Source organism: Centruroides sculpturatus, unplaced genomic scaffold (genome assembly GCF_000671375.1).
Source record: "Centruroides sculpturatus isolate CEXI.00-Female unplaced genomic scaffold, Cexi_2.0 scaffold200, whole genome shotgun sequence".
Classification (NCBI taxonomy): domain Eukaryota; kingdom Metazoa; phylum Arthropoda; class Arachnida; order Scorpiones; family Buthidae; genus Centruroides; species Centruroides sculpturatus.
In genome coordinates, this window is record NW_019384495.1 from 444,955 (window position 1) to 462,061 (window position 17,107).

Here is a 17,107-nt window from a genome sequence, read left to right on the forward strand (position 1 = left end):
AAAGCCAATAAATATAATTCAACGTATTTAGTGTTTTATGTATTGTCATTTTGTATACATAAAACATTAAATAACATTTAAAGTGACAAAATACAGTTTGATAACATTACAGTAAAATCTCCATTTAACAGACTATTTCGGACAAGGGGATGTCCATTAAAGCCGAAAAACCGTTATATAATAAAGTAGATTATTCGAATATCTGTGTTAAAAAATTGATAAATTACCTAGTTTATCTGTTTTTATTTCTGTAGATACGTTTGCATAATTACACTAAACAAATAAATAATGTCAGACGGTATATTTCACAAATTTCAAATATTGAAAACAATAAATCTTCATCCTTCCTTCTTGTCCAATCACCAGCATAAAACAGTTTTTTTCTTCGCAGAGACAACCTTTTCATTGAGGCTAAGCCTCAACAAAATTATGTAAAACAGTTTTAAAATTTCACTGGTGATAAACCAGTGAACTTTCAAAACTGTTCCACACAATTCCAAATAATTTAAAAAATATATATAATTACAAATTAAAATGGCAGTAGCCTCAATAAGCATGTCTCTGCGAAGAAAAAACTGTTTTTTTGGTGATCAGACAAGACAAAAGAATAAAGAAGACTTAGTTTCTTCGATACTTTAATAAATAATGTTCTTAAAAAGAGAAAACAAAATTTAAACTTGACAAAAAACACAACAAAATCTTCCTATGTATTCGTCTTTGGATGATGATATATAGTTCCCTTTAATCCCTTAAAATAACCGTTTAATTTAATTAAGTATAAAAAGCAAATTTTCCGTTTACGTATGCCGTACGAACCGGAAATTTTTTTCTGTCAAATCCAGGTTTTACTGTATTTTTAAATACTTTCTGTCGGGTGTTCTTAGTCTGTGAAAAATTTTGTCTTTAAAAGTTTGATAAAATTTTCACACATTAAGCCACAAAGCCACGTCAAGGCGACACCCATTTTGTGGTAGTTTTTTAGTTCCCAGAAACTAACCCTGATTGCTGGACAGAACAGCAATCAGAGAATAAAACTGGGTATTTATTCATTGCTATTTCATTAATTACATCAAATGAAAATTCGGAAAATGTATTATGCAATTGCAATTAATTGTTCTTATTAGAGAAGAAGCATTCTCAATACAGATTTGTCATTTTAAACTATATACAAGAACGATTTAATGTTAAAAACCGCAAAAATTAATGCCGAATGAATATAAATATTCTTCACGAGGGCAAAATACTTATTTGCAGCTATTGCCATTAATCAATCATCTCAAAATAGCAATAAATAAAAAAATGAATTGTTTACATCCTTAAAGTAACAACTTATTTGCATGTTATACATACAATACAATAAAATATATAATTATATATTACAATTAATTATAAGAATATGATACTATTTAATTATATACGAGGGGCGTTCGACAGGTGATTCCTCCATATTTATATGCATGCTCAGTGGCAAGATATCAAACTGAAATCAAAACAAGAATAAAGTCTAGTATTTCTAATTTAATTTCCACACTTCATTTCTCTTCGTAGTCCTCTCCATGTTCGATACACATACGCCAATATCTATTCACTTTCAAACTCGTCTCTGTAGAATATTCTCAGAACCATTTTCTCGTGGTGACTTCAGCATCGTCTCAGGTGTCTACTCTTGAGATGTCAAATTAGGCAAAATATTCTGAGGATTCGAATTCTGGATTGTAAAGAAATTCAAACCAGTTTCTGTAACGTTTCTGATGTAAAAGCAATGGAGTGGAGTCTAACATAATCATGTTGCAAAATCATTGGTTTTGTCCACAGTTCAAACACTATAAACTATTACTAGCCTTGCATAAATTTCTTTGGAAGACTCATTTTCATGACTGGTCGATTTTGTAGCCAATCGTTATTTCACACATGCCAACACAGTTGAAAACTTATCATCCATTTTAACAAACATTTAAGTTAACTATAAGAGGCTTGATGTTTTATTACGCATTAGAATGTAGGTAATGAAGCTAAGAGTTATTTATTGTCTAACTGCTTGCTAGGCAACAACTCGTGAGCAAAACATTTGCGTGGAAGCATTACTTATTGAACGTCCTACGTCAATGATGGCAAACCTTTTTCTGAAGCTGAGTCAAAACTGAATTCGAAATTTATTAACTCCAAATTGCGGGGTAGATATTTACTTTGAGTAATTGAAAAAAAATAAAATACAAATTTTACTTTATTTGATTTTTTAATCCATATCAGAAAAATAATAAATTGTATAAGTAAAGATAATAATGATGTGATCTGATATTATTTGACGTTAATATTTCTATATGAGGTTCATAATTTGTGGTATTTAAGACTCTTCACGGCAGCTTTAGGGCTTCACTTTCAACCAATCATCATTAGTGGAAGTTTTCACTTACAGTTTAATTGCTAAGAGTACAGTTACACTTACTTTACTCTGTTTCCTACATCGGTACTCTTCTCCCTTATATGTTTCCGTTCTGTTGGGTAAACATAGGGGAAAAGGACTGTTTCATCTGTGGTGAAGACATGCACTGCCTCATAGCCGCGCATGAGAGAAGGGAGCTCCCTGATCCATTCTTCACAAACACTTTGAGGCACCAATGCCCTTTGGCCACAAATTTTCTGAAGACTATGTTGTGTCTACTTTTGAAGTTCTGAAGTCATCCACTGCTGACTTTAAATTTGCTATGGCAAGACGTTTTTCAAAATCCTTGGCTTTCCTTTGTAACATCATTCTGCTAAGAGAAATACCTTGGTCAGGACAATACACAAACCATTTTCTTATACATTCATCTACGTCTGGAAAAGAACATTTTTTCACTTTATTTTTATTCTTTTAAAAGATTCTCTACTGAATATCTGTTCTTTACTACAGTTGAAAGAGTACTCGACAGACTATCAAACTTGTTGCAACTTCCTTCTTTTTCATTTGAGGATTTCCATCCAAAAATTAAAATTATTAATTTTTATTCAGTTGAGAGGACATCAACTTTCTTTTCACACTAGCAATTTGCTTCTCTTAATATCACAATAAAAAACCGGACATATGTAAATAAACAAAAACATCGGACAAGAAATTTCATTAAAATTCATTATAACATGCCACCTGAAATAAGATGCAAGCCAAACTCTTAACCAATCAGAGAAAATCAGCGTTAATTGCAACTATGCAATGTATTGCAAGAGATGTTTTCAACTATATTTATGCTATCAAAATGTAGTTGCTGAGTTTTGTATTTGTAATTGACACTTCAGTCCATAATATGTGATATAAGAAGCTTTGAGAGAAAATTATTTGAGAGAAACATGGAAAATATTTTGAATTTAGACTAAAAATGCAGGAAAAAAAATTGAGATGGAGTATGTATGTAAAGTTTTGAAATCTATCAAATATTTTAACATAATTTATAAAAACTCATTGTAGGTATCTTGAAACTCGTCGGTTCACAGGTTGGCCATCACTATCCTTCATATATAAGAATATAACTATTTATTACGTGAATTTATATTTCTATACTTAAATGAAGATATATCATGTTAATTTTAAATTATAAAAATATATAGTTATCTTTTATCTAAACGTAGGAAATGTATTCGTAGTTACAGTATATAAATTGTTTAAAATTAGATAATAAAACAAATACCATTACTTCCAACTTCTTTGCAGTGATAATGATTAACTTTTCTCCTACCCTGGAAATTCTGTAATCAGCACTAAAACGTTTTTCACTATTCCTTCATCATGCATCAGACTTTGTTTCTATAAACATTGTCTTTAGAAATTTGCATCATACTGCATTCTAATACGTCATTATAGAAGTCTTCTTTTGTTTTAACTTCTATTAAATGTTGTAATTCGGAGAAAAAGAAAACTATTAAGGAGTCTCTTGTAAATGAACACTTTGAGTACAATGGATTTCACTATAAAACAAAAAACTTACACATATTTAAATGTCCCTTTTCTAATTCTCAATGCAAATTATTGATTTGGTAAAAATGATTTCTTGTGAATCTGTCTCAAACAATCACCTTTAATAACAAATAAATTAAATTCAATTATTTCTAAATCTAATAAATTGTAAAAATCATATAATTAAATTTTTAAACGTTTTAAACAATTTTTATTTATTTCTAGAAAATTTTTCATGGATGCTTAATAGGCAGCAATGGTTTGTGTAGTAAAGTGTCTTTTAGAATTTTAAATTCTTAATTTAAATTATCTTTTAATATTTTACGTATGCAAAGAAACTGAATATAATTATCTTGATTTATATTAATATCATCAATATTTAATTTATATTTATTCGGGTATCAAACTTATTAAATCATATTTAAAATTTTTGTTTGTAATATCAGATTTTCGAGAAAAATATTTATTTATTATTATTATTTTTTAAATTTTACCTTTCTTTATTTTGAAATAATAAACGTAATCCTTTACTTTTTACAGATTAAAAAGTAATTATGGAAGGAGAAAGGAAATCTCGAAAGATGTCCGAAATATAATTGAAATTTCTAAATTATTAGGATTCAAGTACAGAATTCCAAATTTATTACAAAGTTTTCTCTGTTTTAGCAAATACAGAAAACTAAACATTAATTTAGTTAGTAGTAAAGTAGACTAAATGAAATTTTCAATCAAAATCTTACCTTTCATTCAGTAACAATCAAGTAGAAGGTACAGATGTAAAAACTGTATAAATTGTATATTTCTTTTTAAATTTTAAATAATTAAATATTAATTAAAATGATCGGAACACATTCCAATTTAGAAGACGCAAAGAGGCAAATTAAGTTGTTTTATTACAACCTAACCCATGATATAGAATTGTGAAACAACATACTACATGTAAATTGTATTCAAATTCTTGTGTTAAGAGTGTGAAGTACTGTATAATGCTAAATTGTTGCATGTAGTGTAAGAAAAACTGAAGAGGAATAAGTCATTGCTTTGTTTTCCTTCGTTGAAATTTTTGGAAATTTATATCATGTATTGAACACATAAATTACGGAAGTTATTGTTTTATCTTCACGTTAATGTAAGAAGTGTATATTAGGGATTTTTAGGGTTAATTTCCCATATTGTCATCTCTGCAATTAATTATAGTTCTGGAAAATGGATTAAATTTTAAATTATATTAACTGTTTCACTGATATATTTAATATAGTATGACAATATACTCATTCTACAAAAGTAATTTACGAAAGAAGATAATTCGAGGTACTTATTAAATAATTTGTCAAGTATATTTATTTATAAAATTGTAAAGTGAAATATTATTAAAAAATAAGTTTTTAATGTAATTTAAATTAAAAAATAAGTTTTTAATGTAATTTAAATAAAAGAATCTTTAATTATTGCCGATATCAAACGAAAAGGAAGTAGGGAAATTAAACTACTTATCCTGATTTTTCTTTCTTGTATCTTGAAGAGGAAATGTCAAAAGAAAATTCGTACTTGAAAAAACACTAATTAGGAAATGATAATCTTGTGAAATATCTGAAATGAAATTCTTATAAGATAATACACGATCATAGCAGAATCTAGTACTTAAAAAGATTATGTGGAAAAAGTATAAATATTAATATTAAAAGTATTAAAGTTATAACGAAGTACTAAAAGTTGTCTTTCGATTTAAATGTGACAACTGATTCAGACCAAATTATTAATGAATTGATGACATTAATGCTTTCGGTAATATTCCTTTCAGTTTTATTTGATTTCAACACTAGAAAATAGGCCTATCTGTTTAGGTTATCACTTACATTACATATATTTGACACAATTCTGGTTCCTATATCGATTATATATTTAAGAAACAGCTTCAATGTCCTTAATTTTTCAATTTTGTTTTTATATTGTCCACGTAGAATTTGTTTATATATTGGAGTTATTATACTGGCGTAATTTCGAAGTAGTAAAGGGAGGAAGTCTTATCAAAAGATAAAACAAAAGAGCTTCTATATACCTACAGGGATTTTATGTCATTTACTTTATGTATCTTCTATTCAAACATGAAATATCGCTTACTTTCGTGCCGAATCACTTACTTTCATGATCACCTATTGAATCAAAATTCTGCTAACAACAAAAAGAAAGAACAATTGCAAACTATTGTTAATTAGTTTCCAATTGTTCTTTTTTCTATTGTTGATGTCACGACAAATGAGTCACTTGACATTTCTACGTGAAATCATTCAGATCATTACTACAAATGTCCAATATTTGTGGGTACTTTTTAAATTTCGTATAATTCAGCATAATTGAAAATTAATAAAAATTGGTAGGAAAATATAAGGGATTATCTCGGTAAATCATATTATCTTACACTGTATTAAAAAAACGTTATAATCCTTCCTTCGAACTCTGTTATGTTTGAAATCCATTTTGATATTTTAATTTAATTTAATAAAATTAAACTAACATTTTAAAACTCTTTTAACTAAAATTCCTTAATTTATCCAATCTGCCCGTCTGCTGTCCTTTCTTAATCATGAGAATGGAGTTAGATATATGAAACTTAAACGCAGATTCGGAAAGACTAGTGGCGGAAGACCCCGATTAACTGTATATGATCTTCTAATTTAGACTAGAGGTTGCGTTATTTAAATTTAAAAATTTCCTCTTGGACGGACTTAGATTATCGTCGTGACTCCCTTGTTGACAGGAACAGTATTTACAGGAGCAAGAAGCTATTAAAATTAAGATCATAAGATCGTTGTGACAAAAAATTGCAGCCTGGCATTATCACTATGCCATAATTAATAACTACTCGTTATTATACCGAAGATATTGAAAAAATTACGTGATTATCAAAATATCTTTAATAAATCTTATTCCTTATAATTTTATTCAATATGCATAGTTTCGCTATATTTAATAATTGAATAAATTTTTAATTTGTTTTTAGATTGGCATCTTAAATGTTACATCCTAATCTAGACTATAGTAATTTTTTCAACGGTGTATGAGTCATGATCGGAACTGGTTGACGCCATTGTGTGTCAGTCTTGTTGTAATGGCGTAATTATGGCCTGTCATCTAGTATATAATGTGCTAATGCTATGCATTAATTAATTAGTCTAACCATTTAGAAGAAACTGTGGATGATAGATCTAAAAATGGAGGACATCTAAATTCCTTAACCATAGTCCAATATATAGATGATTTTCAATATGGCTACCATTCTGAAAGTTTTAAATACAATAGACAAGTGTTTCTCGAGCATTCTGTGTACACCGAACAGTTATTTTTATTTATTTTTCTTTGTTTTTCATTCTATTTGTGGACCAGTATTTTTGTTAAGTTAGATTAAAATAGTTTTAAGGTGGAGAGAACTGACTTAAAATGTACTTTTTATTTTAATTTTTAGAATTAACAAGAAAAATACAATAACAAAATTTAATTCTAATTATTTTGAAAAAAAAATGGATTTGTAATTTCCCAGGCCGATTCGAAGGCAGTTCACCCGTGATTACTTTGTATATTAATGAAGAAATTTGATATTATAATAGAAATTACTTTACATTTTAAAATATTTATTTTCAACGTGTTTATTTAGAAATCGGTATAGATTTTTCATCGTTTCCGAGAAGTTAGAAATGTAATTATGTATAAGCCTAATTGCAAAACAATGACATAAATTAGTCTTAATTATTTTTAACAAGACTATTTAATCAAATGCAAGAATTCCGTATAATGACGTAAATTAATAAAATTTTAAAATTGTGGATAATTAGCGTCTTAGTTAGGATGGTCAGATTGCCTAAGTCGTTAAGTGGTGGATGAAAGTCATGTTATTTCAATTCAAAAATTTTTGCAGACAGAGTTAAATAGATGTGATCGACATGACTCTTGTTAACTGGAAAAGTATGGTGTACAGAGCAACATACTATTGAAATCAAGTGCATAAATAAGTCATTAATCAGTTTAAATAATAATATTTAATTACTAATATATATATAAATTGCGTGTTTACTATGTAAAACATATATTTTATTATAAATTATAATTATAATTGTAAAGTATTGACCTTTTAGCAGAGAGGGAACAAAAGAAGCGCGACCTTGTCAATTGGACTCACGTGCGGTCGGGTAATACCACTTGTAAGGTGTTTGTAAACAGACGGAAAACAAAGGAAGCGCCGGCATTATCAATTGGACCCACCTGTAGTCTGACGTTAGACCATTTGCCATATGGTAAACAACTGAATATAAACAAGTGGCTGACGTTTATGTAAGCTTCACTCTCGTCGGATGACGGCGGACCCGAGTGTAAGCTGTTCGGACAAGAAGGAGTTGTGATTGGTCGGAAGTCCCCGTCCAAAAAACCCTTAAATTGTGGCGCGAACGGAAGAGGAAAGAGAGAAGAGCAAGAGACTGGTACACGGTAGTCTCAGGACCTAACGTACTAGATTGGTTTCCGTGAACTCTTAAACTTTGGAAAGGCCTCGGTCAGCTATTCAGTTTTAAAATATTACAGTATTTACATTATTTTTAATGCACGATGTTTTTATACTTTATGATTTGAAACAAAATAGTAAAATGATATACATAATAACAGTTATAGATGTAAATAGTACGAAAAACGAGGATTCAAGAGCACACGTGACTCAATATGGTAATGTATTTAAAGTTGTCACTATAACTTCACCTTACCGTACAATTTAATTTAGTGTGTAGTGTGAACACAATTTAGCAGTAATATTTTAATACATTATATTTTACAATAAAAATAAAAATTTTAGAGGTAAAGTATCCAATATCAGAATATTTAATATTTAATAANGGCTGCAAGCGATGGTGAAACGACATTCGAAAGAAAGAGAGCTGTTTTCAGTTGTGGAATAGTTGAAACATTACAAATAGAATAATTAGCTAATTATTAAATTATTTTTGATAAAATGCTTGATAAAAATTTAATTTGTTTAGAATATCTAAAACTTATTACAAGTGAAGCAAACTACGTAATATTATCATTCTATACTGATAAGACTTAATTAAGTCTCTTGACAGAGTTGTCAAAGTGAGTCATTCAAAAAAGATAAGAAACATTAAGTTAATTTCAACAAGAAATCGATTCCAGATATTCCTGTTAATCAAGTGAAACTATAATTTATGAATTGTGTCGTAATTCAATAAAATACAGGAGACACTCCATTTTTAACAGCTTTAATTGTGTAATGTCTATCAATTATAATTCTATAAACGAATTTCTAAATTCTTTCAATATGTATTTCGTTGTGATTTTTTATACATTTTACGTGAGTAGAACGACCAATATAACAGAATTCTTAAACAATTACCATATACCAAGTATTTTTAAAACTCTTGTTGCCCTGTGGACACCAAGGATGTTTATTCATGTCTATCGTGGGTTTGGCTAAGCTCTCAATGGAGGTTGGTGAGAAAGGGGTCCTCGAAAAATTCCTGTGGTTCTTTCTCCTCCCACATTCGATTCTGTCCCACAGAGCCGTAGCCTGACAGCTTAACAGCCTGAACCATTCTTAAGCATTAAATTAGTTGTTTATAAAGTTACTTCCTATTTTTTTAAACATTAATTATAAATAAATGTTAATATTAGTAACATTTATATAATTTTTTATATTTTAAAATGTCTAAACTATATTTATTATTTTTATTTTCTTTACAAACTAGTAATTTCCATGATAAAAGTAGATAAATAAATATTCACTACAATTTCTCATAAAATGAATGAAATTTAAGGATATTAATAGGAAATTCTTCAAAAATTCCATGTATTCGGCCTTTGTAAGATTGTCTACCGGATTTGATTCTCTTATAACTTGTAAATAATTGAATAGGTTTATAAATAAAAATGTAGAAATTATACAGAAGGAAAAACAAAATAAAATATTCGAAACCAGAAATGTATTATTATATTTTTAATAACTGTTATAAATTGATTTTACTTTTAAATTAATATTTGATTTTTGTTTACGTTACAAATTGTTACAGGTTCTGGCCAACGTTGTTTAAATCATGGAACAGGGCACTCCATAATTAAAATGGTTATCAATAAAATATGACGTCAGTATCGACGTATGTCATTTTAATCCATTAGTCAAAATTATTATAAATCGTACATGTTTATTGATGGCTAATGATACATTGCACTGAGTCTCACGGATTAAAAATATTGCTCTATTAATCTAATGTTTAAATGTAAAAAATATTTTAAAATGTTATAAAGGACCGTAGACACTAATGTTGTATGAATTTTGCTTATTATCTCTTTCTTTTTATTATAATTTTTAAAAGGGAAATCGCGAAGATAATAAATGCCACTTTTTTAAAAAAAAAAACATTTGTTTACACAATACTTTGTTTTGTTTGAACAAAAAACATTTATAAATGTTTTTTTGTACATGTGTTTTTGTTTGGTTACAAAAATATAAAACATTGGTTTTATATTTTTGTAATATGACTTTATTAAGAACTTCTTCGGCCATACAACAAAGCAATCTGAAGCTGTGCACATCTGAAGAAAACAAAGAAAGCACCAAGAAAAGGCTTTGTTCTGTTTAGACTCATATTCAGGTCTTGAATTAGATTTTAAAGAATGTGAAGACACTCCCCACAATATTCTATCGAAAGTGCCATTTCGCATGAATTTGTTCTCATATAAGAATTAAAGTTGCGATTCATTTGAAGGATGTTTATGCTTTTACTTCATTTTAATAATTACCATAATTAGAAGCTTGCATTATAAATGGCCTGAAGCATTTTGGCTTCTGGAATAAATGCATTCATAATTTTAATTGGATAAGAATTAGCATAGCTTTAAGTTATTTAAGTGATATGTATTTATTCCCACTATTCTAACAATCTGAATCACTTAAACCTGAATAATAAATTACCCTTTAATGTAAACAACAATAATTTATTTTATCGAAATCATCTCCGATATGGGAATTATTTCCGAGATTTAAAGATAATCAAGTGCGATTTTTTGGGATCGAATAAATCGTCGATTTTTTTCGTCACGAACCATTTTACTAGCTGTTCTCTTTGAAATTTTTCAATGCTTATTTGATTATTGCATAGTGATTTGGTCTTCTGCTTTGATACTGACATTAATAACGTAATTAAGGTGCTTGACGATGTTTATTCTTTATCCAATAAACTTCAGTATTTCAGTATTTTTATGGTCATTTACCACTAAATTATATTTTTATGCAAAATATATCTTGTTTACTCAAACTCAATTATTATTGGCTGATTGTTTCGCGTTATTTATTCTTTTATTATTCGTAAACACGCATAACTTTAACAATAAATTTTATTTAAACTGCATTTTAAATGTTTTAAATATTTAGTTTTAAAATTTATATATATATATATTTCATATAACTTTTCTTATGAGCGTTTTCTTTTTTATCCTTATTCGGGGTAATGTTACGTCATACTAAGACTTTTCCTTTTTATGATTAAGATAAAATAAATAGTTTAACCCTGGAAGATAGATGGAAATGGTGTTTTCTTTCCTGACGTCATTAATCACTCTTAACGTATGATCATACTCAAAGATTAAATTGTAGTTTGCTGGCAGATGAAACACAATCCCTCGCTTTGTGTATCGTCAACTTGTAATAGAACACAAATTTAAGTGTTATTACTTTTTACCAAAGTGGGTTACGTGTGTTGGGACTTGAAATAAGTTGAAATTAGCTCTTTAAATATATTTAGATAAGTTATTCGTTTTCCAGTTTAGTAGGACAAGATATACAATAGATAGGCAATTGTTTCGTTCTCTGTGTGCTGTAATTTCAAACGATTTCACTATTTCAAGAACCAATAAAAACCTCAGTTTTTGGTTTGTCTTATAATAATATTTGATATTTAGAATTGTATTTCAAATTTAAGTAGATTTACCATTGTTAGAGTTTCCTTAATAAATCTATAAAGTCTTAGTATAAAAAACATTCCTGTTTAGAAAATATTAAAAAGCCTGTACTATCATATTGTACGTAATTAAATTTTGCTGGATACCAAGATATGCCAGTATAAAAACGAACGAACTAAGACATTTAAATCACTCTTTCTTGCTTTTCTTTCTACACGGATATATATCCAAACATATTGGCGTGTAACACACAATTTAAGATGCACAGACTAGTAATAAATTTTATGAGATAATGCCAGGGGAGAACAGAAACCATTGGAGAATAGGCATGAGAAAATTATCCTGACATGATTGCGTATAAGAGAGAGAGAGTATTTATGTCTTTTTTTTTTTTAATTTTTTCTTCTTTGGTTAATCTTTTTTTTTTTTTTCGTTTGTTTTATGGGACATTGTTTAGTAGTGTGCCTTCTTTTTATTTTGTTGGGGATTTAGGGTGAGGATTGGGGGTTTATGTCTTATTTTTATTGGTTTCTTTATTTGGGGGGGCTTTTTATCCGGTTTTTTTTTATAAGCATTAAGTTAATTAAACTAATAGCCTTCAAAGCTTTAAATGGTGAGAGTCATGCTTAGTTGATAATATTTTTAAATTTGCAATTTAATGTTTTAATTAAACTAATCAACTTTTGGTTTGGGAGTTTTTCATGATAAAATTTACAATTTTATGCCTGGACTTTCGGCCACACAAACCTTGCGATGGTTGTATTCTACAAATCATAAGGATATTGGTACTATGTATTTGGTGTTAGGTATTTGGGCTTCTATAGTTGGGACTGCTTTGAGTTTGATTGTTCGGGGGGAAATTGGGATGCCAGGTTCTTTGATTGGGGATGATCAAGTTTATAATGTTGTTGTAACGGCTCATGCTTTTGTTATAATTTTTTTTATGGTTATGCCTATTATGATTGGGGGTTTTGGGAATTGATTAGTTCCTTTGATGTTAGGTGCTCCTGATATGGCTTTTCCTCGAATGAATAATATGAGTTTTTGATTACTTCCTCCTGCTTTTTTTCTTTTGCTTTCTTCTGCGGCATTGGAGAGAGGGGCAGGAACGGGTTGGACAGTTTATCCTCCTCTTTCTTCCTCTTTGGCTCATGTTGGGGGTTCGGTTGATCTCACTATTTTTTCTCTTCATTTGGCTGGTGTCTCTTCTATTTTGGGGGCTATTAATTTTATTACTACTATTATTAATATGCGAAGAAGTGGTATGGGATTGGATCGTCTTCCTTTATTTGTTTGATCTGTGATAGTTACTGCTGTTTTGTTGTTATTGTCTCTTCCTGTGTTAGCAGGGGCTGTTACTATGTTGTTGACGGATCGGAATTTTAATACTTCTTTTTTTGATCCTGCTGGGGGTGGAGATCCTATTTTATATCAGCATTTGTTTTGGTTTTTTGGACACCCTGAGGTTTATATTTTGATTTTGCCTGGGTTTGGGATGATTTCACATATTGTGAGTCATCATATGGGTAAGAGGGAGCCTTTTGGTTCTTTGGGCATGGTTTATGCTATGGTTGCTATTGGTGGATTAGGTTTTATTGTTTGGGCTCATCATATGTTTACTGTGGGTATAGATGTAGATACTCGGGCTTATTTTACTGCTGCTACAATGATTATTGCTGTTCCTACGGGTATTAAAATTTTTAGCTGGTTAGCTACTCTTCATGGGTCTTATTTTGTTTTTAGTTCTGCTATGTTATGGGCTTTAGGTTTTATTTTTCTTTTTACTGTTGGGGGGTTGACTGGTGTAATTTTGGCTAATTCTTCTTTGGATATTGTTTTACATGATACTTATTATGTTGTTGCTCATTTTCATTATGTATTATCAATGGGGGCTGTGTTTGCTATTTTGGCTGGTATTGTAGAGTGGTTTCCTGTAATTTTAGGTATTTGTATGAATGAGCGGGCTTTGAGGGCTCATTTTTTTGTTATGTTTGTTGGTGTTAATATGACTTTTTTTCCTCAGCATTTTTTAGGTTTGAGAGGTATGCCTCGTCGGTATTCTGATTATCCGGATGCTTATTCTTGTTGAAATTTAGTTTCTAGTTTAGGCTCTTATGTTTCTTTTATTGCTACTTTGGCTTTTATGTGTATTTTGTGGGAGGGGGTTGTTAGTTCTCGGGGGTTTTCTGGGGCTAGTTTTATGCCTTCTTTTTCTGAGTGGTCTCATGGGTTTCCTCCTCAAGATCATACTTATAATCATCTTGTGGCTGTTATTAAGTAGTTAATGGCAACATGAGGGATGCTCTCGTTTCAGGATAGTGTTTCTCCCTTGATGGAGCAGTTGATGTTTTTTCATGATCATTCAATAGTAGTTTTGGTGATGATTACAGTATTGGTTTTTTATTTTGTGTCTGGTATTTTAACTAATACTTATTTAAATCGTTTTATTGTTGAAGGGCAGGAAATTGAGATTTTTTGAACTTTTATTCCTGCTGTGCTTTTGATTTTTATTGCTTTTCCCTCTCTTCGTGTGTTGTATTTGGTGGAAGAAGTTCATTGCCCGGACTTAACTTTGAAGACGGTTGGTCATCAGTGATATTGAAGTTATGAGTATTCGGATTTTGTTGATATTGAATTTGACTCTTTTATATTACCTTTAGAGGAGGGGGGATTTCGTTTGTTGGATGTTGATAATCGTACGGTTTTGCCTTGGGGTGTGTTTACTCGGATTTTAATTACTTCTTCTGATGTTATTCATTCTTGGGCTTGTATGGGATTGGGGGTTAGGATGGATGCTGTCCCAGGCCGGGTTAATCAGGTTTGTTTTTTGATTAACCGGCCTGGGTTATATTATGGTCAGTGTTCTGAGATTTGTGGGGCTAATCATAGTTTTATACCTATTGTTATTGAGAGAGTTTCTGTGGATGCTTTTTTGAGTTGGGTGAGGACTTTTTATTAGCTAGGTNTTAATAATAAATTAAAATATATTAATAATTAGTATTGTTTTATTATATTAAATTATTTTTGATAAAATGCTTGATAAAAATTTAATTTGTTTAGAATATCTAAAACTTATTACAAGTGAAGCAAACTACGTAATATTATCATTCTATACTGATAAGACTTAATTAAGTCTCTTGACAGAGTTGTCAAAGTGAGTCATTCAAAAAAGATAAGAAACATTAAGTTAATTTCAACAAGAAATCGATTCCAGATATTCCTGTTAATCAAGTGAAACTATAATTTATGAATTGTGTCGTAATTCAATAAAATACAGGAGACACTCCATTTTTAACAGCTTTAATTGTGTAATGTCTATCAATTATAATTCTATAAACGAATTTCTAAATTCTTTCAATATGTATTTCGTTGTGATTTTTTATACATTTTACGTGAGTAGAACGACCAATATAACAGAATTCTTAAACAATTACCATATACCAAGTATTTTTAAAACTCTTGTTGCCCTGTGGACACCAAGGATGTTTATTCATGTCTATCGTGGGTTTGGCTAAGCTCTCAATGGAGGTTGGTGAGAAAGGGGTCCTCGAAAAATTCCTGTGGTTCTTTCTCCTCCCACATTCGATTCTGTCCCACAGAGCCGTAGCCTGACAGCTTAACAGCCTGAACCATTCTTAAGCATTAAATTAGTTGTTTATAAAGTTACTTCCTATTTTTTTAAACATTAATTATAAATAAATGTTAATATTAGTAACATTTATATAATTTTTTATATTTTAAAATGTCTAAACTATATTTATTATTTTTATTTTCTTTACAAACTAGTAATTTCCATGATAAAAGTAGATAAATAAATATTCACTACAATTTCTCATAAAATGAATGAAATTTAAGGATATTAATAGGAAATTCTTCAAAAATTCCATGTATTCGGCCTTTGTAAGATTGTCTACCGGATTTGATTCTCTTATAACTTGTAAATAATTGAATAGGTTTATAAATAAAAATGTAGAAATTATACAGAAGGAAAAACAAAATAAAATATTCGAAACCAGAAATGTATTATTATATTTTTAATAACTGTTATAAATTGATTTTACTTTTAAATTAATATTTGATTTTTGTTTACGTTACAAATTGTTACAGGATCTGGCCAACGTTGTTTAAATCATGGAACAGGGCACTCCATAATTAAAATGGTTATCAATAAAATATGACGTCAGTATCGACGTATGTCATTTTAATCCATTAGTCAAAATTATTATAAATCGTACATGTTTATTGATGGCTAATGATACATTGCACTGAGTCTCACGGATTAAAAATATTGCTCTATTAATCTAATGTTTAAATGTAAAAAATATTTTAAAATGTTATAAAGGACCGTAGACACTAATGTTGTATGAATTTTGCTTATTATCTCTTTCTTTTTATTATAATTTTTAAAAGGGAAATCGCGAAGATAATAAATGCCACTTTTTTAAAAAAAAAAACATTTGTTTACACAATACTTTGTTTTGTTTGAACAAAAAACATTTATAAATGTTTTTTTGTACATGTGTTTTTGTTTGGTTACAAAAATATAAAACATTGGTTTTATATTTTTGTAATATGACTTTATTAAGAACTTCTTCGGCCATACAACAAAGCAATCTGAAGCTGTGCACATCTGAAGAAAACAAAGAAAGCACCAAGAAAAGGCTTTGTTCTGTTTAGACTCATATTCAGGTCTTGAATTAGATTTTGAAGAATGTGAAGACACTCCCCACAATATTCTATCGAAAGTGCCATTTCGCATGAATTTGTTCTCATATAAGAATTAAAGTTGCGATTCATTTGAAGGATGTTTATGCTTTTACTTCATTTTAATAATTACCATAATTAGAAGCTTGCATTATAAATGGCCTGAAGCATTTTGGCTTCTGGAATAAATGCATTCATAATTTTAATTGGATAAGAATTAGCATAGCTTTAAGTTATTTAAGTGATATGTATTTATTCCCACTATTCTAACAATCTGAATCACTTAAACCTGAATAATAAATTACCCTTTAATGTAAACAACAATAATTTATTTTATCGAAATCATCTCCGATATGGGAATTATTTCCGAGATTTAAAGATAATCAAGTGCGATTTTTTGGGATCGAATAAATCGTCGATTTTTTTCGTCACGAACCATTTTACTAGCTGTTCTCTTTGAAATTTTTCAATGCTTATTTGATTATTGCATAGTGATTTGGTCTTCTGCTTTGATACTGA

General features: G+C 29.2%; 2 protein-coding genes and 1 long non-coding RNA gene across 8 annotated transcripts; 2 read left to right on the top strand and 1 right to left on the bottom strand.

Moving 5' to 3' along the window:
- Positions 1-1,040: 1,040 nt before the first annotated feature.
- LOC111621897 lies at positions 1,041-6,154 on the bottom strand. 6 transcript variants are annotated; one of them, XR_002756155.1, is made up of 5 exons: positions 6,070-6,154; positions 5,785-5,987; positions 4,423-5,518; positions 3,960-4,047; positions 1,041-3,890 (listed from the first exon to the last, which is right to left on the bottom strand). It is a non-coding gene; the product is annotated as an uncharacterized LOC111621897 (long non-coding RNA). The 6 variants fall into 6 exon arrangements; XR_002756153.1 differs by having other exon boundaries at positions 4,423-4,585; positions 4,669-5,518; positions 5,785-6,146; XR_002756154.1 differs by having other exon boundaries at positions 4,423-4,607; positions 4,669-5,518; positions 5,785-6,146.
- Positions 6,155-12,283: 6,129 nt separating this feature from the next.
- On the top strand, positions 12,284-14,169 carry LOC111621899 (cytochrome c oxidase subunit 1-like). The gene is given in 1 exon segment (XM_023364152.1): positions 12,284-14,169. A coding segment is annotated over 1 exon segment (576 nt). The 5' UTR covers positions 12,284-12,605; the 3' UTR covers positions 13,182-14,169.
- LOC111621898 (cytochrome c oxidase subunit 2-like) lies at positions 14,158-14,843 on the top strand. Its single transcript, XM_023364151.1, is given in 1 exon segment — positions 14,158-14,843. A coding segment is annotated over 1 exon segment (660 nt). The 5' UTR covers positions 14,158-14,183.
- The last annotated feature ends 2,264 nt before the right edge of the window (positions 14,844-17,107 follow it).